The sequence below is a fragment of the Vipera berus genome, assembly GCF_964194415.1.
Source record: "Vipera berus genome assembly, chromosome: 1".
Classification (NCBI taxonomy): Eukaryota; Metazoa; Chordata; class Lepidosauria; order Squamata; family Viperidae; genus Vipera; species Vipera berus.
Genome location: NC_138202.1, coordinates 253,622,193 through 253,647,423, shown reverse-complemented (window position 1 = coordinate 253,647,423; position 25,231 = coordinate 253,622,193). Strand labels below are relative to the sequence as shown.

General features: G+C 39.8%; 1 protein-coding gene across 1 annotated transcript in view; it reads left to right on the top strand.

Moving 5' to 3' along the window:
* The first annotated feature begins 12,836 nt into the window (after window positions 1-12,836).
* SEC63 (SEC63 homolog, protein translocation regulator) overlaps window positions 12,837-25,231 on the top strand; it is a 37,445-nt gene continuing 25,050 nt past the window's right edge. Inside the window, exons 1-3 of the mRNA XM_081314093.1 lie at window positions 12,837-13,105; window positions 22,470-22,569; window positions 23,604-23,718. Of these exons, the coding sequence (XP_081170219.1) occupies window positions 12,982-13,105; window positions 22,470-22,569; window positions 23,604-23,718 (339 nt within the window). The 5' untranslated portion in view covers window positions 12,837-12,981. The remainder of the gene's footprint in view (window positions 13,106-22,469; window positions 22,570-23,603; window positions 23,719-25,231) is intronic.

Below are 25,231 nucleotides of genomic sequence, written 5' to 3'. Positions count from 1 at the left end.
CACAAAACACAAACTGTAATAACATTTATAATTGTTCTGTTCCAAGAATCATCCATTTCCTTGCCATAAACTCATATTGCTTCCAAGTACCATGTTACAGTGAGCAGTTTTGTAAAAATTAAGAATATGGATATGAGAGAATCAGTGGATCCAGAAGAACTCATAAAGAGACCATTGTAGTGGCAAAGCCTCTGAAAATGGCGCCTGCTTCTGGGATGCAGCCATGTGGCCCAGGGATGCCAAAGGGCAGAATGGCAGTCTTTCTTCCCTAATGCAATCTCTGGAGCTCTTCAGAGATCTTTAAAAGGTAAGTGCACAATGGGGGGGGGGTTGGGGAGCTGGGGAGAAGAGTGCAGGATCTGGTGGGGTGGGAAGTAGGCCCAAGACTTCTGGAGAGCTGGTGGGATGGGTTGTAGGAGAGATAAGTGGGTTTGGTGGTGCGATAGCATCCCTGCAGTCAGTTGTAAGGGCAAATGACTTCAGGGGTGCTGCAGCGGGCGTAACTTTGAAACCAGGTCGTAAGTAGCTTTAGGGGGTTTTGTTGCAACCGTAAGCAGTCACTAAGGACCAATCATAAGTTGAGGGCCACCTGTAGATACTCGGAGAAGCCATTTCTTTCATTATTTGATCTATCTGAACTCTTTCAAATCTGTAGAGAATATCTGAAAGAGCAAGCGCTTTTCTCTTTTCCCACACATTCCAGATTTCAGTTCAGCATGTGGAAAGGAGCAAGATGGGCAGGGCAAGTTATTTTTCACATGGAACATGGAGATGATTTGGGCATTGCAAGTTCTGTGTCAATCTGAGATAGCAAGAGAATAATGACACTACCAGAATTGGGTTACAAAAAAATAAAATGGATGGTAAGCAAAGGGATGCAGAAAACTCTCACTCTCTGCTGCCATCTATGGGTTGTTCTGATGGCCAACTATACAGTACAATTATTTTAAATGTATGTCTTTGGGAGAGGAGGAGGAGGAGGAGAAGCAGCGACAGCCACACAAGCATTTTGACTTAATTATGTGGGTTCAGACATTATGTTAGTCCCAGGATTTTTTTTAACCACAGTTTACCAGATTAAGCCATAAATATGTCTAAGCATGGTTTACAGATCTCAGTGAATGGGTACTTCTAACCTAAACTAGAATCAAACATATTATGGCTTAATGTGATGTGTAAGCCAAGCTTCACAGTGACTCTCAATTAATGCCAGACAACTGATCTAGCACATGCCATTCATTACACAACGGGAGGTATCATGTTCTAATTCCCCCTCCTCCTCTTCTATAACATCTGATTTTATTGTTGTGTTTCATTCTCATCTTTCTCTTGCTGGAATATTTTGTTTCTCAGGGAAAGTCATCTGGCATGATTATTTTTCTCCTTCCCTTTTTCTTAGTGCCAGTGATAGCCGCCTGTGGTTTCGGTCTAGGAAAAGCATGCTCTGTCACAAAAGAGACTCTTCAGCTGAGCAAGATGGCTCTTCATCTCAAAGCCCTCAGCTGCTCCCTGAAAGCTTCTGCTATGCGATCTTGTGAATGGGCAGGAGGATGCCATCAACAGCTGACCTATCACAAGACCTAAAGGGGGAAAAGTCAAAGCAAGGCTAATTTGTTAGTGCACAGCTTCCTGCTCTTGATGTCTGGAAACATTCTGACTAATACAACAGAATGTTCTTGTAATCTGCCATAATACCATAAGCTAGAGGCCCACAGACTTTGACCCCTCACAGGTATAATAACAAGCTCTTTTCTTTAGCAGCACATGTTTCCTTCGTGGGGGATTTCCCCCCCCCTCTAACAATATATCCAAAGCATATGTTTCACCCAGAAACAAAGCATTTTATTCATTAGAGGAATCCTATAATTAGGTTTCCTTTTAGGAGTCAGTTTAGTTATGTTATGATTTAAATCTTGAGTTAAATCTTGGGGTGGGTGGGGGGGCTGACCATAGTCCATGGCCACAAAGGATATTTAAAGAGGCTCTGTGGTGAAGAAAAAGTTGAGAACCACTATGGAAATTCTCAGTCATCCAAGGTCATAGTTATCCCAAAGGTGTTTTTTCACAAGGCAACTGGACTTTCTTGGGTTTTTTTTTGAAGACATTTCGCTTCTCATCCAAGAAGCTTCTTCAGCTCTGACTGGATGGTGGTCAGAGCTGAAGAAACTTCTTGGATGAGAAGTGAAACATCTTGAAAGAAAAATAAGAAAGTCCAGTTGCCTTGTGAAAAAGCACCTAGTCTATAGCATTACCGTACTGTACTCTTTTCAACCTGTTCAAAACCTCTTCCACACCCTCTTTTCTTATGTCAGCCTTCCATTCATTCTGTTAGGAGATTAATCTACTTTCTAATGCTTGTATCCCTTCCCACAATGTTCTAGTTTTCTTTCAGATTGTTTCACATTTAAAACTTATTTTGAAGATGTGAATTGTTGTACAACACCTTCAATCTTGAAAGACATAACAACCTTTGTTAACATTTACTTATTCTGACACATGCTACTACACAAGAATACTTCACACAGATTAAATGTAATGCTACTTGAACTCTTACTGATCCTATCCTTATTGCTATGGAAGTTAGCCTTGCCTCATTATTTAACTTCTAGTTTAATTGTATTGTTCAGACTGTCAAATAATATATTACATCCCAAAGAGCTGGCACACAGTCAAATCCCTGTATTACTATATGCTGCTAAGATACATTTCATGCTTTCTGAGATAGAACTCAGTGTTTCATTCATAATTAATCCTACACCTTCATTTCCCTGCATGTATTGATCAAGGCCACTGCATAAGATCAGGCCATCTTTATTCAGATCTATTATACTTAAGTCCATTTTTTTTGTTTCACAGGTACATAATGCACCTTTTTTTAAAAAAATCATTAATTCATGCTTATCAACATTTATTTCTTTACATTCCAAATCACAATTTGGTATATGCTATGGTTTTTATCAGAAGATATTGTAAATACTAGCCTCTATTGCCCAGCACAGCTTTGGTTGATGGGGACTTTCACAATGTTTTACTATTTACTATGTAGGTACTAAATGTTTTGCTTACTAAGATAGAAAAGGTGTGGCCTACTTTGTGCCCATGTCAGATCAAATCAAAACTTTGCTGAAGTCATTGACTAGAAATCCAGTATAAAATCTAATACAAGAAATACCTAATAAAAGGTTCAATTATTTCCATACATAAACAAGGTTAACTCTGTAGATAGCCATTCTGACCTATGATTATAAACGACTTATGCCATATCTATGTTGCAAAGTTGCAAAATTGTGCTGCAGCTTAGGCAACTTTAGGATTTCATCAGCTGTAAGGTATTTTACATTTTTTTTCCAGTACAATTTGGAAGATTTTTTAAAATTGGAAAAGGCCCAATCTAGAAAAATACATATTCCATGGGTTCAATACTTGGTCCACATAAGTAGTGCCTTTGCAATACTGAGATGTTTTAGAAGCTGCCTTCCAAGATGCCTGAAGGGAGAGCTTTAAAGCAAGCCCTGGAAAAGGCCCATCTATAACTGGAGCATGTAACTGAGTACAAATGTTTTACAGGTGTGAGCAAAATCTCTGTATTTCTCTTAATGATTGTGACACCTTTTTCCTATGGCTTAACTTGTTTTGTAATTTTATATCTCCAATCTGTTCCCTAATTATTTCTTGGCCCTGCTTGTGCCAGATGCTGCATTTGCTGTCAGGGCTATGCAAGTAAGGACTACTAACACATTGGACCAATATGCCATAAACATAACTAAAGCCCAGTTTTACTCCTAGTGTACTCATGCTATTCTGAGGGCAATTCAGAAATAAATCTCCATTTGGTTATCAGTGACAGAAACTCAGAACTTTTATTATACACCTTAGAAAACTACAACATTACATTACTTTTAATATAATTGCCATTCAAATTGAGGCACTTGTCATAACATCTTACAAGGTTTGAAATTCCTTAGTAGTAGTTGCTTGGCACCAAATCTGGGCTATGGGGGGAGGGGTGATCAAAAACATCCCAATGGAACTGCTTCAAAAGTTCTTGGGTGAGTCTAGCGGTGTGCGGGCAAGCATTATTGTGAACCAACACCATACCGGAACTCAGCATGCCCCAATGCTTGTTACGGATGGCTCGTCTGATTGAATTGATAGTCAAATCTCGCTCCATGAACTTCACTAGCAGTAGTTCTTTGGCATCTTCACATTTGGCAGGATTTTCTATGGCACCACTTCTGGTATGGGTTGGTTCATGATAATGCTCGCCCGCACACCGCTAGATGCACCCAAGAACTTTTGAATCAGTTCTGTTGGGATATTTTTGATCAAGACCCCCCCCCCATAGCCCAAATTTGGCTCTGAGCGACTACTAAGGAATTTCAAACCTTGTATAATAAAAGTTCTGTAACTGCGAGTGTCTGTCATTGATAACCAAACAGAGGTTTATTTCTGAATTGCCCATGTATGTAAGTCAGGATCTCCCATTGGAGACTATCTTGTATGTCAATATGATATTTGCCACTATCACAACATGCTGTTGTGCAGATCATACATAAAGGTAAAGGTAAAGGTAAAGGTTCCCCCGCACATGCGTGCTAGTCGTTTCCGACTCTAGGGGCCGGTGCTCATCTCCGTTTCAAAGCCGAAGAGCCAGCGCTTGTCCGAGGACGTCTCCGTGGTCATGTGGCCGGCATGACTGGACGCCAAAGGCGCACGGAACGCTGTTACCTTCCCACCGTAGTGGTCCCTAGTTTTCTACTTGCATTTTTACGTGCTTTCGAACTGCTAGGTGGGCAGAAGCTGGGACGAGTAACAGGCGCTCACTCTGTTACGCGGCACTCGGGATTCGACCCGCCAAACTGCCGACCTTCTGATCGACAAGCTCAGCGTCCTAACCCACTGAGCCACCGCGTCCCTTGATCATACATACTTACAGCATATCAAGACACAGTGTGTGTGCGTGCATGCCATATGCATGCCACTAACGTGAGGTATTTAATCTTTAGATGGAAGAGAAATGTGATCTTTTCTTCTTAACAAATCCACTGGTATTTTCTCTCAGAAATATGCCTCATATTTGATAGTTATGTTGTCTGTTGATTACTGTATAAAATTTGACAAAACCTCAATCAATAAATATTCAGAATTATTTAAATTATATAAAAATCATAAGCACTCCTAAAATAAACATATGTGTATACTTTTCTTCTCCCCCCCAGATATTTTGCTTGTACTAGTACGTTTATTTTCATTATTTTAAAATAGAATATCTCACTGACTGTAGTCGGTAAGGTATCCCTTTACCACATTTATCCTTTAGCACAGGGGTGTCAAACTCAATTTCATTGAGGGCCACATCAGCATTGTGGTTGCCCTCGGGGGGGGGGGCGGGTGGGTGTGGCCAGGGTGGGTGCAGCCTACTGGGTGGGCGTGGCTGGAGTGCATATGGCCTACTGGGTGGGCATGGCCAGCTCTACATCATTTGCATCAAGGGTGCCTATGGGGGCCTGGGCAGGAGTGGGACAGATCTGGGGGTCTCTGGCAGAAGGAGGGTCTCTGGGCCAGGGCCAAGGCAGTGGGGGCTGTTCCCTCACTGTTTCCAGGATGGCTTCGTGGGCCACATGAAACCACTTCGCGGGCTGGATCCGGCCCCCGGGCCTTGTGTTTGACATGTCTACTTTAGCACATTTCAGAAGATTTTAATATGTTATTTTCTGAACAATTCAAAACTCTCCCATGACTGCAGCTAGCCATTTCCTGGCAAAAAGGACATGCCAGGTGTCTACTAGTACAACTTTCCTCAATCTCATAACTCAAAAGTTTAAAATGACAGCCTTCAGAATCTTCAGTCTGGCAGGAGTTTTCCCAGTTGGGAATTCTGGCACTCCAGTCTTAGCCAGTCTGTGGAGCAAAGACTAGGAATGAAAGGACTCACGTGTTTAAATAAGGAGTAAGTTCTTCATGAATTAACAGACTCATCTATGTAATTTTTTGACAATAACATGGAAGTGGGTTGTCCTTGCTTTCTTCTTGGATGTGTCTTCATTTTCCAGTCTAGCCTATAGCCCCCCCCCTTTTTACCATAAAGCAGACATAGCAACCCCATAAAAATCCATATACAAGGCAGAGCTAATTCCCCAGTGCTGTTAATCACTCTGATTGGTGCTTTCTTATATTTTCCATGTTGTTTTACTGATGCAGCATAACAATTTACAGAAGGAAAAAGAAATCTGTAAAAGAGCTATTAGTACGTCTCAAAATGCTTTTCAAGCATCAATTCCTTTGTAACCACAATATGGGCTTTTTCCATTAGCAGGTTCTCAATACAATCTATGTATTGTCCATTTTCAGAGATAGAAATGTTAAAGTCTTAGTATAGCAAAAGAGCTGGTTTGGTTTCCTACAGTTCACAAACAAACCCCCAAAGGTGTTTTATTTACCGTAATATGTTGTACAAATTCAGTCATGATCCTATTTGGACACAAATGGCAAAAAAGTCAAAGGAAAATATGAAAGAAAGACAGGAGAATGAAGTGTGTGTATCATGGAAACCAGTTTGGCAATTCTGAGTGTATTGATGCGATGATCTATTTGCATAAAGACTCCGGAATAAAATAAAAGAACAACACTAATATTTCTTTTTGGAGAAATATAAGCATTTAAGGCAGACATGTCAAACACAAGGCCCGGGGGCTGGATGTGGCCCGCAAAGTGGTTTCATGTGGCCCGCGAAGCCATCCTGGAAACAGTAAGGGAACAGCCCCCGCTGTCTTGGCCCCAGCCCAGGCTGGCCAGGAGCCAATGTACAATTTCATGGTGGTCATCTATGCTGAAATACATTCAGTCTTAGCTCCACACGGCCATCTGGAAAAAGCGAGGGACCGGCCCATGCTGTGTTGGCACTGCCCCCTCGGCGCATGCTGGGGAGGTATCACCCTTTGTGAGGAATGAAGAAATGCACCATTGCCTGGAAGTGGCCAGCACATGGCCCTGCCTACTTCGGGCAGGCTAGGGGTTGGGCAGCATTGTGCATCTCTTCAGATTCATGCCACCCTGCTCAGCCTCTTGGCACTGTGAGGAGAGCACCCCGCTACCTGCCAAAACTGGGCAGGCTAGGGGCTGGGCAGCATTGCGCAGGTAACATCAACTCTCACGCTGCTCTTGGCATCCCCTCCCATAGAGCCCACCAAGCTGGATATGTGAAGTAGGCGAGGGCCATGTGCTGGCCATTTCTAAGCAATGGTGCATTTCTTCATTCCTCACGAAGGATGACACTTCCTCAGCTGTGTTTCTTGCCTGTTTTTCTCCTTCCCTCATCTCAAATATTTTCCCACCACTCTATTCTTTGGAAGGAAGGAAGGAGAGGGAAGGTCTGAGGGAAGTCCTACCTTAGTCCTGCCCTGCTGCCCTTTCACCATCCCCTTGCCCCCTCCTCCTGGCCTATCCTGGGGGGTCTCCCTATTGCTAAGGAAGCTTTGGATACAAAGCCAGGTCTCCTCACATGGAGAGGGAATGGACCTCCCTCTTGATTTTGCCCTCGTATCCATCATGAGCAACCTGGCTAAGGAGAGCAAGCACAGCAGCAGCAGCCTTGAGGAGGAGGTAAATGCAGCTGGGCACCCCCTTGGGGAAGTGGGGCTGGGCTTAGTGCCGTGGGTGCTTGAGGGCTGGGCTAGGCATTTGACCTCTGCGCCACCGTCCAGCCCCCCCATGGCCTGAGAGGAACAGTGAGGCTCCTCCGGTGGACCATGCCTTGGCACTTCCCTGGTCCCATCTCCTTCTGCCAGAGACCCTCAGATCTGTCCCACTCCTGTCCAGGCCCCCATAGGCACCCTTGACACAAATGATGTAGAGCTGGCCATGCCCACCCAGTAGGCCATACGCACTCCAGCCACGCCCACCCAGCAGGCCACGTCCCCCCTGGCCACACCCAGCCCCCCCAGGGCAACCACAATGCTGATGCGGCCCTCAATGAAATTGAGTTTGACACCCCTGATTTAAGGCATTCATTGCTGATTTAGAGAAGGGAAACTTCTTTGGCCTTGCTAACAACAGCAATGGCATTAAGAGTGTAGTTAGGCTGCCATCTGCTGATCACTAGCAGTTTCTGAAAATTTGAAATACAGAAGCAAGACTGACGCAGGGCAAGTAGTCAAATACTTCTACTTTAGTTAATGAACTCTGTGGCCCCTAAAAGGTTGCCCTCTTTCCACTGCACTCATTGGGAATTTATATCCTAGCATTATAAGCAGTATAGTCCCTTCTCAAACCACCTGCAATATGTGGAAAAAAAGCAAATATTAGAGGAGACGCAAGAAAATCAGCAGTATCAAAGAAAGAATGAGAGACTCCATCTAATTTGGCTCTATTCTTTCTAACCACGCCATAACAACAGATTTCTCCTGCAGTCATGCTTCCCTTGACAAACATTTTACTGTAACTATCAATGCATTGACATCTCTAGATTCATGTGCCTTCCATTGCACTGGGATTGATATCAATCTGACAATGCTCACTGGAAAAGATCCAGACAGTCTTAAACAATGGACTGAAACACATAAGGTGAAATTGAATAGAAAGAGACCTAAACTCCTACATCTGGGAAGAACAAAAAAAGGGGTGGGGGTGGGGGGTGGAAGAGACAAACAGAGGATCTGGAAAACCTGACTTGACACTAATGAAACAGATTCAGGTGTTGCAGCAATTATTTTTATTTATTTTTATTTTATTTTAATAATATTTCTATACCGCCCTTCTCCCGCAGGACTCAGGGCGGTGAACAGGGCAAGAATAAAAATACAAATTACAAAAGTTAAAACTAAAATAAATGCCCACATACTAAAATAGATATTTAAAACCTAACAAATAGCCCCCGATCCCCCCATCAGGCCAGGCCAGCTTGTTCAAAAAAGTATGTTTTTAGCTCGCGGCGAAAGGATTATTACAATAATTACAAGTTAAACACAAGCTAATAGTGCAATGCAACCATTAAAAGCAAAAACTAGCTTAGGATGCATTAACAGGAATCTAAAGTCCAGATCACAGAAAATAATAGTCCACATTGATCAGATCCCACTTCAAATAATATCTAGTGCTGGGAATAGTATCTGAAAAGAACATTATTGGACAGGAGTTACCAAAATGGAGAGGTAGCGAAAAACCCTATGTTCGCTATGCTGTTCTGAAGGGAGGAAAAGAGAGACAGCAGAATAGAGAAGTAGATATGATCCCAAGGATAGATCTTCCTAATGGTTCTGGTCCTAGGATATCCTTAACAATCCAATTTCTTACTGAAATAGTGCTGGCAATGCAATTATACTGGTCAGAAGATATGCCTTAAGCAGGGGTAGGCAACCTTGGCTATTTTACGACTTGTGGACGTCAATACCCACAATTCCTAAACCAGCCATGCTGACTCAGGAATTCTGGGAGTTGAAGTCCACAAGTCTTAAAGAGCAAAGGTTGTCTACCCCTGCCTTAGGGAATAGAGTTCTACCCTTCCAGGAGTTGCATGACATTTCATGACCCCTTGCTCTGAGAGAAGACTGTCAAAGCTTCATGGGTCTAAAGGTTTTTCAGGCAAATGTAGATATCATTTGGCCACTACGGTCAAACTTTGGGACTACGTTTTGTGCTGCCAGGCCTTGTAATGAGTTTGATAACAAAGAGAATTGCTTTTCAATTCTTTATTCTAGCTCTTTGTTTTGGAAAGATTAGCTAGGTAAAGCAGACTGGGTTCAGTTTTTCCCATCCTACAACTGACCAGATAGAATTAAAGTTAAGTTTATCCACGACATGGCTTAAATTTAATGTCTTTAGAAGTTAGTTGACTAGGTCAATTGCCCATTTTTGGATCCTTCCACAACATACTAAGCTTTTCATTTATTTAATTAAGGTGGTTATGGAAAAAGAGCCAATGAATTTCCAGATCCTATGTTAACCTCCTGGGGATAGTGTGTTAGTTACAAATAATGCAGTCTTCCTTCTCAATGACAAAGACTAAGCAAATTGCACTCTCCTTCTTCACTTCCACTCCTTCATACAGAAATGGATTCAGTCCTTGTGTTAAACAATGTTGTAGTTTTTTTGGTTGGGACATAGCATGTGTTAGAAATCCTTCCAGTGGTGGCTTATTCAGTAAACCATGGTTCATCAAACCACAGTTTTAGTACAATTCATTAAGTAGTACAAACTAAAGTTGCTAAGTGTGGGAAAGCAAGATCAGGACCTTACAATTTTTGCAAACAAATACAAAATTGTGTTCACTCTAACTTTGTACAAGTTGTAGTTATGGTATTGATTGGAAACAATCTTGAAGCTTTGAAGAATCCTTAACTGCAGTCAAAACAAGGTTGCAAATAGCTGGTGAGCAGGACAAAGTGCCTTGAAAAGTGTGAGAAATGTTTTTTTTCAAAGCCTAGATTTTAAGACAGCTGGGTTTCTAGATTTACATTGTTACTCTCTCAGTAGCTGATCAGCTGTTAGGACAGGTTGTGGGGAATTGCTGGTACAAACATGATTCAGCTGTTTTCTCCTGGAGGGGAAAAAGGATGGTGGCAGAGCTACAGGAAAGGGGCACGCCAAAACTAAGTTGAGGTGTCCAGTAGTGCAGCTAGGCTGACTCCCTTCCCTACTTGTCACCTGACTGACACTCCCAGAATTGTGAAATGAAGTGCATCAGATTTTAGTTGCCTTGACGTTGCTGCAGGTTATTTTAAAACCAGATTGATTTTAAAGAATAAGTTAAGCCTATCTCACACATGAGCTGGGATCAAAATAAAGGAACTATTATGGGGATACAGTGCAGTAAAAAAATTGCCAGGGCATGTTTGCACTATGATTAGATACATAAAAGCCCTGTATCATTAAAAGAGTGAAATTATTGAACTCAATAGATTGCCAGCATAATTTATTAATATTTTACATCTACCCCACAGATACTGGGAAATTACAGAATATAATCCACTCCCAAATAATTTGGAACTGTAATAGTTTAGAAACAAATTCACAATTCCCAGTCTGTCAGCAGGCCTAGAAACATTGTATATCCATCCTGGTTTCCTCAGCAGCTCCCTTTCTCTCCTAGATTCTTAACAAGCACTCTTTGGAATCAAAGGGACAAAATGGAGACAATGAAATGGAGATTTTTCAGATTACATTGTTAAAACAGGATTTTTTTGTGGCTTAATATGTTATACTGTACAATCTAGCCAGAATTGTTTGTAAACCAGGAAACCATGTTTATAGCTTAATGTGTATATACTGTAAAAGGAAATCATACAGTAGTCTGTGGGACTGATGTGATGTGATTGATGTGGACTAATAAAATGGGGTCAGCTCGTAAGTACTACTGTGAGAAACCAGTCTCTGTAGTTTCTTAATGACACTGTGCAAACCTAAACAACTGATTGCAGCAAATAGAATTCTTTATTGGCCAAGTGTGATTGGACACACAAGGAATATGTCTCTGGAGGATAATCTCTAAGTGTACATATAAGCAACAAGTGATAAATCATGATCATAATCATACATACAATCATCATCAATCATAAGAAACAACACTCAGTGATAGTCATAAGATACTAAATAAAAACAGTCAACATAAATCATAAGATACAAATGTGTTATTAAAACAGATCTGTAATTGATCCAATCACAGAACATTTTCACTGGGGAAAAAAAAATATCTCGGAAATAGGCAAACCACCTCTTGCCAAGGAAGCTGCAGGTTTCCTTCATTTGGGATTTTGGAAGGAAACTTAACATTTTTTTTTAATTGAAAAGTTTTTCAGTACATTTTATCTTTAACAAAACAAAACCCCTCCCAACCCCCTCCCCTCTTCCCAACCCACCCCAACACCTCCCTCCCTCCCCCCTCCCCGACTTCCCAGAGCTAAATACAAGGTATAAAAGTAAAAACAATCATAATCTACCATAAGCAAACAACAATAAGCTATTAAATCTATCGCACTTTAACTCTTATAAAATGACTACAAGCAATATAAATATCACATCAATACTTATTCAAATGCTAAATGAAACTTTTTAGTCCCATATTTATTCTGGATGTAATCAGTCCATTTTTTCCACTCCGCAATATATCTCTGTTGCGAATGGTCTTTCAAATACGCTGAGATCTTTGCCATTTCCGCCAGGTTAGAAACTTTTAAAGTCCATTCTTCTATAGTCGGCAGTTCTTCCTTCTTCCAGTATTGCCCTACTAAAAGTCTTGCTGCCATAATTAAATTCAACATCAACTTAGTGTCCACAACAGTAGTATCAGTAATAATGCCCAGTAAAAACAATTTCGGACAAAACTTTATCCTTTTCTTAAATATCTTCTGCATATCCCACCAAATTTTAATCCAAAATGCTTTAACCTTTTTACAGGTCCACCATATGTGAAAGTACGTTGCATCTTCACCACCACACCTCCACAACATTTAGGCTGGTAGTTCGGATACATACTTGCTAATTTTCTAGGATCTAAATGCCACCTATAAAGGAAACTTAACATTTTTAAACCCACTCCTTCTCCACCCACGATCATGACGTCACTTGACCGAAGTCACACCTGCTTCGGCGTTCTTTCGAACTACCCCGCCAGACGCTCGCCAGCCAGTCGGGCGGAGAGAGAACCGTCGGCTCAGCCAATCCTAACTCGGGACCGGCCCAGGACCCGGAAGCGCCCCTTGCCACTGCGACGTCACAATAGTTGCGATGGCGCTTGCGCAGTGACACGTCGCCTTCCTTGCGAGGAGTGTCAGCATTGCCGGAGGCGAGGGGGGGGGGCCCAAAGCGTGAACTGGCGCCGAGAGCGGCGGGCGGGAGGCGAGCCAGCGGGGAGGGCGCTGCTCTTCCCGCTCCTCCTCCCTTTCCCCCCTCCTCGTTCTCGCGGGATCCTTGCAGAGAACCGCCGCTGGGGCTGCTGGAAGGAGCGAGCACGCAAGCCGAGCGGGGGGGCGGGGCGTGCGGGCAGCCATGGCCGGCCAGCAGTTCCAGTACGATGACAGCGGCAACACCTTCTTCTACTTCCTCACCAGCTTCGTAGCCCTCATCGTTATCCCCGCCACCTACTACCTGTGGCCGCGGGACCAGCACGTCGGTGAGTGCCCCGCCCCGCCGCCATGCTCTTCCCGGCGTTTCCCTTCGGGGTGGCAGGCAGGCCCGGGGCCTCGACTTGCCTCCCCCTTGTTCGCTCTCCTCTAGCCGGGCCTCGGGAAGGGGAGGCGGGGGAGGGAGTCCCCCTTACCCGCCTCCCTCTTCCCTACCGAGCGTTCCGGGCCTTCGCTTCCCCTGGTGTCGGTTCTCCTGCTCGGTCCGAGCAGGTGGGAAAGCTCAAGGGTGGAGGAGTTGGGGCTTGGCTTGGGAGTAAGAAGCTTGCAGGTCTCCCTCCTGCTCTTTGGGCCGTGGAGGCAAGTTGGGTGAGTTCTTCCTGGAGCCCTGCTTAATTCAGCCTCTGGTTCTCATGCTAAGTAACTCAATAATAATAATAATAATAATAATAATAATAATAATAATAATAATAATAATAATAATAATAATAATAATAATAATAATAATAATAGTTGGAAGGGACCTTGGAGGTCATCTAGTCCAACCCCCTGCTCTTGAGGGGAGGGGAAAGAGCAGGAGCCATCAGGCTACACCTGAGAGGAATCACACAATGTGAAGAGGCTTGTGCAGGTAGTCCTCGCCTTACAACAGTTCGTTTGGTGAATGTTTAAAGTTATAACGGCGCTGAAAAAAGTGGCTTGCGACCGTTTTCCACGCTTAGGACTGTTGCGGCATCCCCACGGTCACGTGATTTATGCTTGATAACCTGACTCACGTTTATGACGGTTGCAGTGTCCCGGAGTCACCCCATCCCCTTTTTGCGATCTTCTGACAAGCAAGGTTAATGGGGAAACAGGATTCACTTAACAATTGTTTTATTAATGTGACAACTGCAATGATTCACTTAACAGATGTGGCAAGGAAAGTCGTAAAATGGAGCAAAACTTAACAAATTTCTCACTTAGCAACATAAGTTTTGGGCTCAATTGTGGTTGTAAGTTGAGGGCTACCTGTACCTCCTCTTGCTCTCTGCAGAAATCCCAACAGGTGATTGTTAGCCTCCATTTGAACCCCTCCATAGAAGCGGAGACATTTCTTGCTATTTTGTAGTTCTTTCTGACATTTACCCAGAATCTTCATTTGTGCATTGGCCCTTGCTGTGTTTTACATCACAACGCAGAACAGGATCATCCCATTTGCACATGACCTCCTTTTAGGTATTAGTAGTTGATTATCATGATTCCCTTTAATCTCTTTTGCCAACTCAGCATGTCTAGTTCCTTGGGAGAGCTTAATTTCCAGATCTTTAAATACCTTGATAGCTCTCTTCTAAATTTTCTTCAGCTTTATCCTGCTAAGAAAGGAACACTGTAATCCAAGTGCTGTCTGACTAGTGTTGAATGCCATAAACTGGACATAATCAAATTGCTCATTTTCTGTTGGTAGTTCCCCTTAGACCATTTTCACATAAATTGCCACCATCAAGCGTCCCTACCTATGCACTTGATTTTTCATACCTGAATACAAGGCCTTCCATGGGTCATATTTTATCATCCTGCTGGGTTTCACTCTGGGTTGGAGATACTATCTTGGTTTATGGTTTTGATTCAGAAATATAAAAAATTTCTCTAGCTTGGTACCTTGCAATGAGTTTGACATCTGGAAGGCCATACATTACTACTTGTTACAGAAAATAAAAGTGCATATGAATACAAAAGAATATGAAACATAAAAGAACATGAATGTGTGTGCATTGAACAGGTGTATGCCAGCTTTTCCCAACCAGTAATTCTGGCTAGGGTTAAAGGCTCGGTATTGAGAATGGAAAGCAGACATCAGTGTCAAGATTAGAAACTTTGTCCAGGAAACACTGTATATACTTTTGATTTGAAGGGGAATTACCAGATTTTATGTTGAAAGGAAAAAGTTCCTGTTATTGATTTTAAGTATTAACAGAGTTGAAGACCAAAAATATTAATTAAATGACCATGCCTTGAAAGCATAAGGTTTTAGTCATAGTAATCTAGACAATGTTTTTCCAATGATTTTTATAGAATAGCATTTTGACATCAAGCTTTCTTCCAGTATAGCTTTTGTACATAAAAGCATTTAATGTAATGCAGTCTCAAGAAAGTGGGACATATCTTGTCCCATGTTCAATTGATCATATAATTTGTTTTTGGGTGATATTGTAAATGAGATGCATTCTTTCTATATTTTTTTTCCTTACTTTCCGTCATAATGAAAAGCAACAGAAGCAGTTGTCCGTGTTTATAATGTGCAGTTATTTATACCTCTTGTTGCGAGATAATTCTGTAAATTCTTGGTTTTAAGTGGTTTTAGTAACTATCAGATATTTCATGTTTGACATTTCTGTCTCAATATAAAAAGTAGAATGGGTATTTGGGAATAAAGAATTTAGTATTTCCAGATCACATATAGGATGATTTTGTAAAACTCTTATTTCCCAATATATAAAAATTATTTTGTAGAAACCTCTTTCCCTAATATGTAGGTAAAACAAGTTTTTCTTGAATAAAGTTTGAGGTGATTATTGCACTGCAGTAATATGTAGTAGTTATACATTTAAAACATTTTGTCCGGTCCATCTTTTTAATATTGGCACCAAGAATATTAAAAAATAAACATTCCCAAATTTTGTCTGAATTATAATCTCTTATCTTTTAACACTGCATTTGATGCTATTAGTACAGCTCTCAGTACTGTTTATTTGTTTTTACAGTGTTTTAAATGGTATAGCTGTTGACGACATTGCAAGGGTTTTTTTTATAAAATTATTTCTGGGTTTAACAAAAGTGATCTGATTTTTAAGAGGCCTCATTTGTTTCTGCTTACCTTAAAAATGTTAATCTTGGGTCTGAACAGGATTTGCTTTTTTGAATACATACGCCACTTCTATTTTGATACCTTATTCTTATTTTTGCAGGTAGATCCCATCCCTTAATTTGCTATGAGATTATTAGAAAAGTTGGTTACTATGTAATTTTTGAACAATTCTATAATGAGCTGAACATAACAAATCAACTAGCAAAAGATAAGCATATACAATATTTACAGGTTAGCTAACAAACCTGGCCCTAAGCTCCTGAATCTTTTAAAGACAACTAGGTAACCCATGACCCATTGGCTCATTCTTTCAGGGATATTTGCTCACGAGCTTCTTCTGTGCCTTCAACAGTGACACAATTTCTAATGTATTGCCTTCACTGGAAAAGTTGGGATACACTCAGAGGCATATCCACCTTGAAAATAGCCCATGTTGAACTGCATAGCACACACAAATGTCAGCACAGGAAATGTTTTATGGCATTTTGTATTATGTCTTAAACTGTTTTATTATAATTTTATGTTATAAAATGATTTATAAAATTTGCCTAGTTTTAGTTGTGCTAGAGTCATTGGGTCCTGAATTTGGGATGCATTCTATAAGTTAGCCCATTTGAGGTATCTTGGTTTAAAAATTGTTGCCCTATGATGCACCATTTCACCCTGCTAAAGATTCTGGGAATGAAAATTTTAGTAGTATATAGATAGATAAATGAGCACCTTCAAAGTTTTAGAAATATAGTAGAATCAGTGTGGAACAAGTTTGGTGTAGTGGTCAAGACATCAGATTAGAAGGAGGCTGAATTCTAGTCCTGTCGTAGAGAGAAAGCAAGGTGGGTAACTTTGGACCATTTTCTTTCAGCCCTAGGAAGGAGGCAATGACAAACCACTTCTGGAAAACCTTACCAACAAAACTACAGAAACTTTGTCCAGGCAGTTTCTGAGAACTGGGCACCATTGAATAAAAGGGGAAAAAAAGGAGTTAGTGCAAATGGGGAAGCAGTAGAGTTGCACGCTTCAAACATTCTTTCAGTTAGCACTGGACAGAGTGACTTAAATACAGACTAACTTAAATACAATTAAGACATACATGGTCATAATTAGATCTGTCTGCAATAAGTATAGATGGTAAAATAGAACAATCTGTGCAAAACTATGCCTAGTTTACTACTGCAAAGTTAGATCTATGTACATATCCAAATAGCTCCTTTCAAGAATAGTCATGCCTATCATCTTGTTGAAAGCTGACTCTATCTTTGTATTAGGATGGATAATGGTAGTGGCAAGAATGTCCCAGATTAAACAGATGATGCATTGTTGTTATATCTAACTATTAATGGTCAACCTTCAAATCAGAATTTGTATTTCTGTGTATTTTGCATATTCTTTGAAAACGTGGTCAGACAGCTGAGATTGAATTTAGATGGAGATTTATATTGCAAATGCAGATGCTACATATTTCATATTTACAATTCAGTATTTAAACAATCCTTTTATTAATCTAATTCAGAAATAACCATCTGATCATTACCTAAAGTAGGCTATGTCCTCATGTCCATACTTGGAATAGTCTGGCAAAAATTAAATATAGTTGTTTAAAACACATTAGAAATATAGTAGCTTCTTATTCTTAATCTTTACAATAAGTGATACTGGTAATTCCTTGAATTTGAATTAATCTGCTTCTCTCCACATGAACATTTTATCTCACATATGAAAGAAGAAATGTGCACTCATAAAATCCAGGGACGTTTATTAATACTGAATCAGAGTTTGTTACAGCTGAAGTAGTCCATGTTCTGCCTTCCAGTTTAAATGGTTGTATTAGTTAAGACAAAAGTCTCTCTGTTTTACTGGTAAAATGACCAGAGTTTTCAAAATTTTGTTTGCTTAGTAAGTCAGAAAAGATTAATTTACACAAACCAAATTAGTGTATTATATGGAATCTATTTGGCATGCGGTTCTTTAATTTTTGAAGTTCAGCCTTTGAAATAAATAGTATACAGTATTTAACTGTAAAGTAAAATTTCCTTTGTGTTTCAGTTTTCTGATGATTTCATCAGAAATCAAGATTGCATTCCTGTAGACTTCTTGGTAACAAGGAATACAATATGCCATTGTATTCCTCTATTGTGTGGGTGTGTATTTTACTTCCCAATCTAGGGAACAGTTCTGGCAACAGGACTTCTAGGGCAGACTCTGTTTAGCTATTTAGATACTGGCTAAACTCAGCTACCTGCTAAGAGGTATTGTAATATCTGTGAAATCAGGTGTAGAGAAAAAAAAGATATCTACCTCAGAAAATTACTACACTGAAGATAAATTGACAGTACTCTAACTGAATGAGAAAAACAATTCAGACTACAGTGCCACTTTTTAGCATTTGAAAGACTTACGCTATGCATTTTAAAGAAGGATGTATTAAAGGAGTTACTCAGTAATCTAATTTATACACTGGTTGTGTTGTATGTTCACTTGTTTCTGGTTCTTTGTAACCTGATGAACAATAGGTAACCAGTTATCTTAATGTCTTACAATAACAACCCACCTTCATAAATTATGTTTTTAAATGTGTCTGTTTCAGCAAAGCATGATTGAGGCTAACCAAATTTAAATTTGGCTACAGTTTTGCAGTTATAAGTAAAAGCAAGCTTCTGATCTTCTTGAGGCTGTATTGGAGGATGAGAGAAAAGCATAGTGCATGCAGTTACAATTCATTCATATAATAACCCTAGTGTTTTGTAAATGTGGCTACTATTGTAAATGTTTTTAGGCAATTAAAATGCAGTGTGTGGAAACAACACCATAAAGGGGGCTCTTTCGTTTGCATTACAATCTAGGATCCTGTGGGCAAAGAGAGAGATAAAATGTTCTCTTGCTCCACATTTCATTTTTCATAGCGGGGATTGGCAACATGGGCACTCACCAAATCAGTTAATTGCATACTAGTTTAATATGTTTCATAACCAAGTTTATGTTAGGCTGTATCTATACTTTTTTCAGTTACCCTTACTGAGACCCTTTTCTTTAAAATCATGCTCAAGAACCAACTAACAGTATTAAGTAATCAAAATGCAAATTTGTGCAAAGGAGCATTTCTAATACAAATTCCACATTCATTAAATGTGATTTATGACCTCATTTTTCTTATGCATTTTACAGTACACCTTATTTAACTTTGCTACACTTTTTGTTGTGAGTCTGATGACCACTAAGATTAAAGTGGCACCTATATAATGGTGGAATTAATACAACTGAGTTGGAACCTAAAAGCACCATTCTATGACTTTATTTTTAAACATAGAAGTAATTCTATTATGTATACAATATCAAACCAAGCCACACTTATTCTAGTCAGCTGCTTTGGTATTTTTCTATGTTGAAATGCTCTCTTTTCTCCCTTTCCGCATTCTGCCTTACTTTTGTTTGTGCTCTATAAGCCTTTATCACATTTCAGAAGATTGTGTTAAGAAACACTTTAAGAATTTTTTTTTTGTTAGAAACAATTGTAAGTATAAAGATTCATTTTAAAAACAGTTTTACTATTAATGGAATTGTATTCAAACAATTTAGCAAAACTATTTATACCCATGAGAAAACAGAAAATGGAAAACTATTGAGGATAAAATAAGAATTCCCCATTTCTTTTTTATTATGATCGTCAAGTGTAGTTTTCACCAGTTTGAGAGCTAGAGGAATATAAATTGCATTGTAAGAAGGAAGCTTATCTATGAATAAGGTTCACCAAACACTGTGGGATTGTTACAAATTGAGATGATGCAAGATTAAATAGTACCACAATATCACAATAACGGTCTAAATTTCAATAGGTGACTACTTGCTTTTCCCCCAATATTTGTAGGTTCTTACTTCATGTTAGAGTGTGAATTTGTTAAATATTCTTAACAAAGAAAGTTTGGCCCCAGTAAAAAAATAAATAAAATTGTGTTGCATATTTGGGGGAACAAATTCCCATTTGTTTCTTATTCCCTTTGTTTTAAAAACTCCCTGAAATATAATTTCTCTAAAGTTTCTATAACGGATGTATTTCACCAATCTTATGGAGGCTGAATAAAATCTAGGTATTTTTTTTTACTATGAAAAGAATAGCTTGTTGGCAGTATAATTTAGCTGGCAGAGTATTTGACTTACATGTAGTATTTTGCTGGTTAGGGTTGAATTTTTGAAAAAAAAGTAAGCAGTGGCTTGTAAATTTGAATGTAGAAACCATATTACGTTGTATTGTGTAAACCATCATGGTGGTAGAAGCTAGGGTTCCCGGGGAGTCTCCTCTCCATCTCTCTCCCCACACCCTTCATCTTACGAGCAACATTTCTGTTAAACATGTTAAGCTTTGGAGATCTGTTAATTATAGATCAAATGTTGCAGTGCCTTTCTTTGAACAGATTACATTGTAGTACATTGATTAGAGTTTCGATCTAGAAAGACATTCATAATCATAACAGTAAAGTTGGAAGGGACCTTGGAGGTCATCTAGTCCAACCCCCTGCTCAGGCAGGAAACCCTATACCATTTCGGACAAATGGCTGTCCAGTCTCTACTTAAAAACTTCCAGTGTTGGGGCATTCACAGCTTCTGGAGGCAGGTTGTTCCACTTGTTAATTGTTCTAACTGTCAGGAAGTTTCTCCTTAGTTCTAGGTTGCTTCTCTCCTTGGTTAGTTTCCATCCGTTGCTTCTTGTCCTGCCTTCGGGCACTTTGGAGAATAGCTTGCCTCCCTCTTCTTTGTGGCAGCCCCTGAGATATTGGAACACTGCTATCATGTCACCCCTCACCCTTCTCTTCGTTAAACTAGACATACCCAATTCCAGCAGCCGTTCCTTATATGTTTTAGCCTCCAGACCTCTAATCATCTTTGTTGCTCTTCTCTGTACTCTTTCCCAAGTTTCAACATCTTTTTTTACATCGTGGTGACCAAAACTGGATGCAGTATTCCAAATATGGCCTTGCCAAGGCATTGTAAAGTATTAATACTTCACGTGATCTTGATTCTATCCCTCTGTTAATGCAGCCTAGCACTGTGTTGGCTTTTTTGGCAGCTGCAGCACACTGCTGGCTCATATTTCACTAACAAACAAAGTAGAATGTTAGTTTTCACAGATTTCTTGCATCTTCCATGGTGTTCTGAATGTTCCTCCAACTGATGGACCTGGAGTACAGGCTAATATAGAGGGGGAATTGCTAAAAATCACTTTTCCATTCATAGAGATAGGTCTACTACAGGGGTAGGCAACCTTGGCTCTTTTATGACTCGTGGACTTCAACTCCCAGAATTCCTGAGCCAGCATCTGGCTCAGGAATTCTGGGAGCTGAAGTCCACGAGTCATAAAAGAGCCACGGTTGCCTACCCCTGGTCTACTAATTCCCTTATCTGAACAGAAGGATACAGCCTTAATACGCACTAAATTCTAACAGACAATGCTAGTTTATTTTATTTATTTTATTTTTATTACATTTATATCCCGCCCTTCTCCGAAGACTCAGGGCAGCTTACAAGCTTAGCAGTAGCCTTCATTCTATGTATATGCCTGCTTGTTAGGGCTTTCACACACACACCCCAAGCGGCATTATTACAAAGTCAGCTTAATTGCCCCCAACAATCTGGGTCCTCATTTTACCTACCTCGGAAGGATGGAAGGCTGAGTCAACCTTGAGCCTGGTGGGATGCGAACCTGCACTAATTGCAGGCAGCTGGTGTTATTTCAGGAGGCATTAGCCCACTGCTCCACCAAGGCTCATAATTGTTACTACACAGTCAATACAGGTAGTCCTCATGTTACTACCACAATTGAGCGCAAAATTTACATTGCTAAGTGAAACATTTGTTAAGTGAGTTTTGCCCCATTTTACGACTTTTCTTGCCACAGTTGTTAGTTAATCATTGCATTTGTTAAGTTAGCAACATGGTTGTTAAGTGAATCTGGCTTCCCCACTGACTTTGCTTGTCTGAAGGTCGCAAAAGCTGATCACATGACCCCTGGTCACTGCCACCATCATAAATATGAACCGGTTGCTAAGCATCTGAATTTTGATCCTGTGACCACAGGGATACTGCAACGGTTGTAAGTGTGAAAAACGGCCATAAGTCACTTTTTTCAGTGCTGTTGTAACTTTGAATGGTCACTAAATGAACTGTTGTAAGTCGAGGACTACCTATATTGAGTGGAAGGTATATGTTACCCAGTGTTTTTTCCTTAACTACCACCAAGCCAGCATCACATCTGTATACTCTCTTTTTTGGTAACTCTTAAAATATTTGTGAAAGCTAAGTTGGGTTGTGTCTGGTTAATACATAGATGGGATTTTTACTTTGATGACTTCTGAAAAGTAAAAAAAGAGGTTTGGGAAGCTATTTCAGAGAACAGATGGATCATATTCCGTGCATTTGTATAGTACAAGGTAAATGATGCTGTGGGAAAAGATGGAATACTTGCCTATGCTGGTAGTATTGCAAATGTTTTACTTTAAGATTTGAACAGATTGAAGAAGAAAGTCTGATATGTAAGGTATGTTATTTTTATTAAATAGTAAAATTATCTTCCCCAGAGCAAATTCGTTTAAAGAATTTAAGAAAAGTTTATGGAAGATGCCTGTGGTATCGATTGCGATTATTAAAGCCCCAGCAGAATATAATTCCTACAATAAAGTAAGTATACTTTAATAGGATTTCTATTTTACAGAGGGTTTTTTTTAGAATTTTAATAAAAGCAGATTATTTCAACATTTTAAAATATTTAGAAAAATGATAAGATCAGCATTTTACCAATAACTCCCAGAAGATGTCAATGAAATTTTAGTGGTAAAGAAACTGAAAATGATTCCTAAGTCATGGATTGAATTTCAGGTAATGAAAGAATCTATTGAGTATCCAAAATGCAGTGTTTGGGGATTCACACTTCTTCCTGCTTAGGGGAAAGAGATGTGTCTGTGATGCAGCGTTTTTAAAAATGGTGTTGTGGAAATCCTAGAATTCTTTACAGGCTGAGGATTTCTCAGTGGGAACTGGGAAACTTCACTCAACAACAACAACAACAACAACAGAAAGCCAGCCCTCCAAGCAACTTATCTTATGGAGAATTGTTGGGTATAGAGATAGCCTTGACTTACCACCGTTAATTTAGTGACCATTCAAAGTTACAACCAAATTGAAAAAGTGATAAGGCTGGTTTTCACACTTGCGACTACTGTCACATGTTCAAAATTTGGGTGCTTGGCATCTGGCATCCCAGGGTCACGTGATCACCATTTGTAACCTCCTGACAAAATCAATGGGGGAAGCCAGATTCTCTTAATAACTGAATGATTCCACTGTAGCGAATTAGGTCCTAAGACGAGGTGCAGCTCATGTTTAACAACTGCCTTGCTTAGGGACAGAAATGTTGGGCTCAGCTGGCGTTGTAAGTTTAGGACTACTTATATGGTTTTATTATTTGAGGCTCATCAATTAAGCTGAATGCCCACTGTAAATGCTTGATGGGGCTGTAGAATATTGGCAGAAACCCAGGAGACATACTTGCATAATTCCTGTGATTTAGAGCGCTGGATAGAGATTATTTTGATTATTGTTTCCTGTGATGTTAACCCTTCTTTAAATGTGGCTGGATATTTTAGTTGCATGGGATTTCTTTCTGGAAATTTAAATATTTAAAATTGCTTTCCCTTTCATTTTCAATTTTACAGAAAAGCTGTCTTGCTTGCTGGATGGGCACTACTTTTGTTTCTTGTTTACAAAGTGTCCAAAACAGACAGAGAATATCAAGAATACAATCCATATGAAATACTACAATTAGACCCAGTAAGTAGCACCATTTTTCATTATTTAAATTAAATTTGACACTAAATATTTCACCAGGGCCCTCAATGGCATATCGCATTCTTAAGTCTACATATCTATTTTTCACTCCAAAAATCTTCTTCAAAAGACAGATTAGGGACACATAGAAAAGGGAGCGAGGGAAATCTGTTCCGCCAGTTGTGTTTGTCTCATGACGATAGGAAGCATCCAACCAGCAGAGAAATGTTATTTTTTTTTATTTGAAAAGCCACGCGAGTTAAGATTAGATGTAAATGATATATTACATTTTTAAGTATTTCAGTTTTGAGTTAGTCACATTTTGAACTTTTGACAAAGGATCTTGTTTGAAGCTACATTGAATATCTGGCACTATTTCATAAAATGATGTAAATCGGCATGCAAAGTAAACAACATATTTACTGAACAATGCCATTTGTATTAAAACATAGAAATGCTTTTCTGGCCTAAAGAAAATGCCTTACAAATTAAATGTATTTTAAAAGTTTTTGTTAAAAAATATCCTATGAAGCAATGACGCATATCTCCGAAACTGCAAGTGGCATTCAGTTGTGCCTGTCTGTTCATGTGAGGACTTTTTTGAGCCTCCAGTTGTAATAGGAAGAAGTGAACCTTTCATTCTTCTTCCACGTTAACAGGAAATTGGGGAACACTCCAAGATAAAAAGATGGGACAATAGGAAGAAAAAAAGGGAAGTTAGCAAATAACAGCAGCACAACAAAATAAAAGCGTTAGGGTTACCTCATCACATCCTCTTCTGTAATTAGAGAGATCTAGATCAGGGATCCCCAACCCCCTTGGTCCATAGACCAGCACCAGGCTACGGCACACCAGGAACCGGGTGGCGCAAAGAAGCAAAGCCCCATCCATGGGATGCAGGCAGCATGTGAAACCACGCCCCCTCTGGTCCACAGAAAAACCTCTCCATGGAACCGGTCTCTGGTGCCCAAAAGGTTGGGGCCATGTTGTAGATAAAAAATCCTGCCTGCAAATAGAAGGAAAAAAGAACTAGCTACAGTTTTACAGTGGTTGTTTAATACGCTGATTGCCAAAATTATCTAATAGTGGAAAGCAAATTTGTCTATGTTCTTTTTGAAAGTTTGAATAGTTTATTTAAATGACACATTTTTTAAAAAAGCTGTAGGTCAGTTGTATGCAATTGAATTTTGACTGTCTTCCTGTATTTATTTACGGAGAAGTAGAAGACTTTGAATAATCTAGTACTTTTTTTAAACATTTGGAGAATTTTTCATTTTTTTTAAAAGTGGCATTTATACACGCTTTCAAAAAAAATTCTCAGTGCTTAGGGCTTACCATATGGAATTGAAAACTTGCTTTATAAACTTTAAAGAAAGCAGAGTTAACAACAGCAGCAGATTAGAGGGATCATATCTTAGAATTTCAGTTGGTTTAGGTCTATTTTAGGACTGTCAGAGCTTTAGATGATAGGACCGCATGTAGTGCCACTGATCAACCAATGGTTTGGTGACTGTTC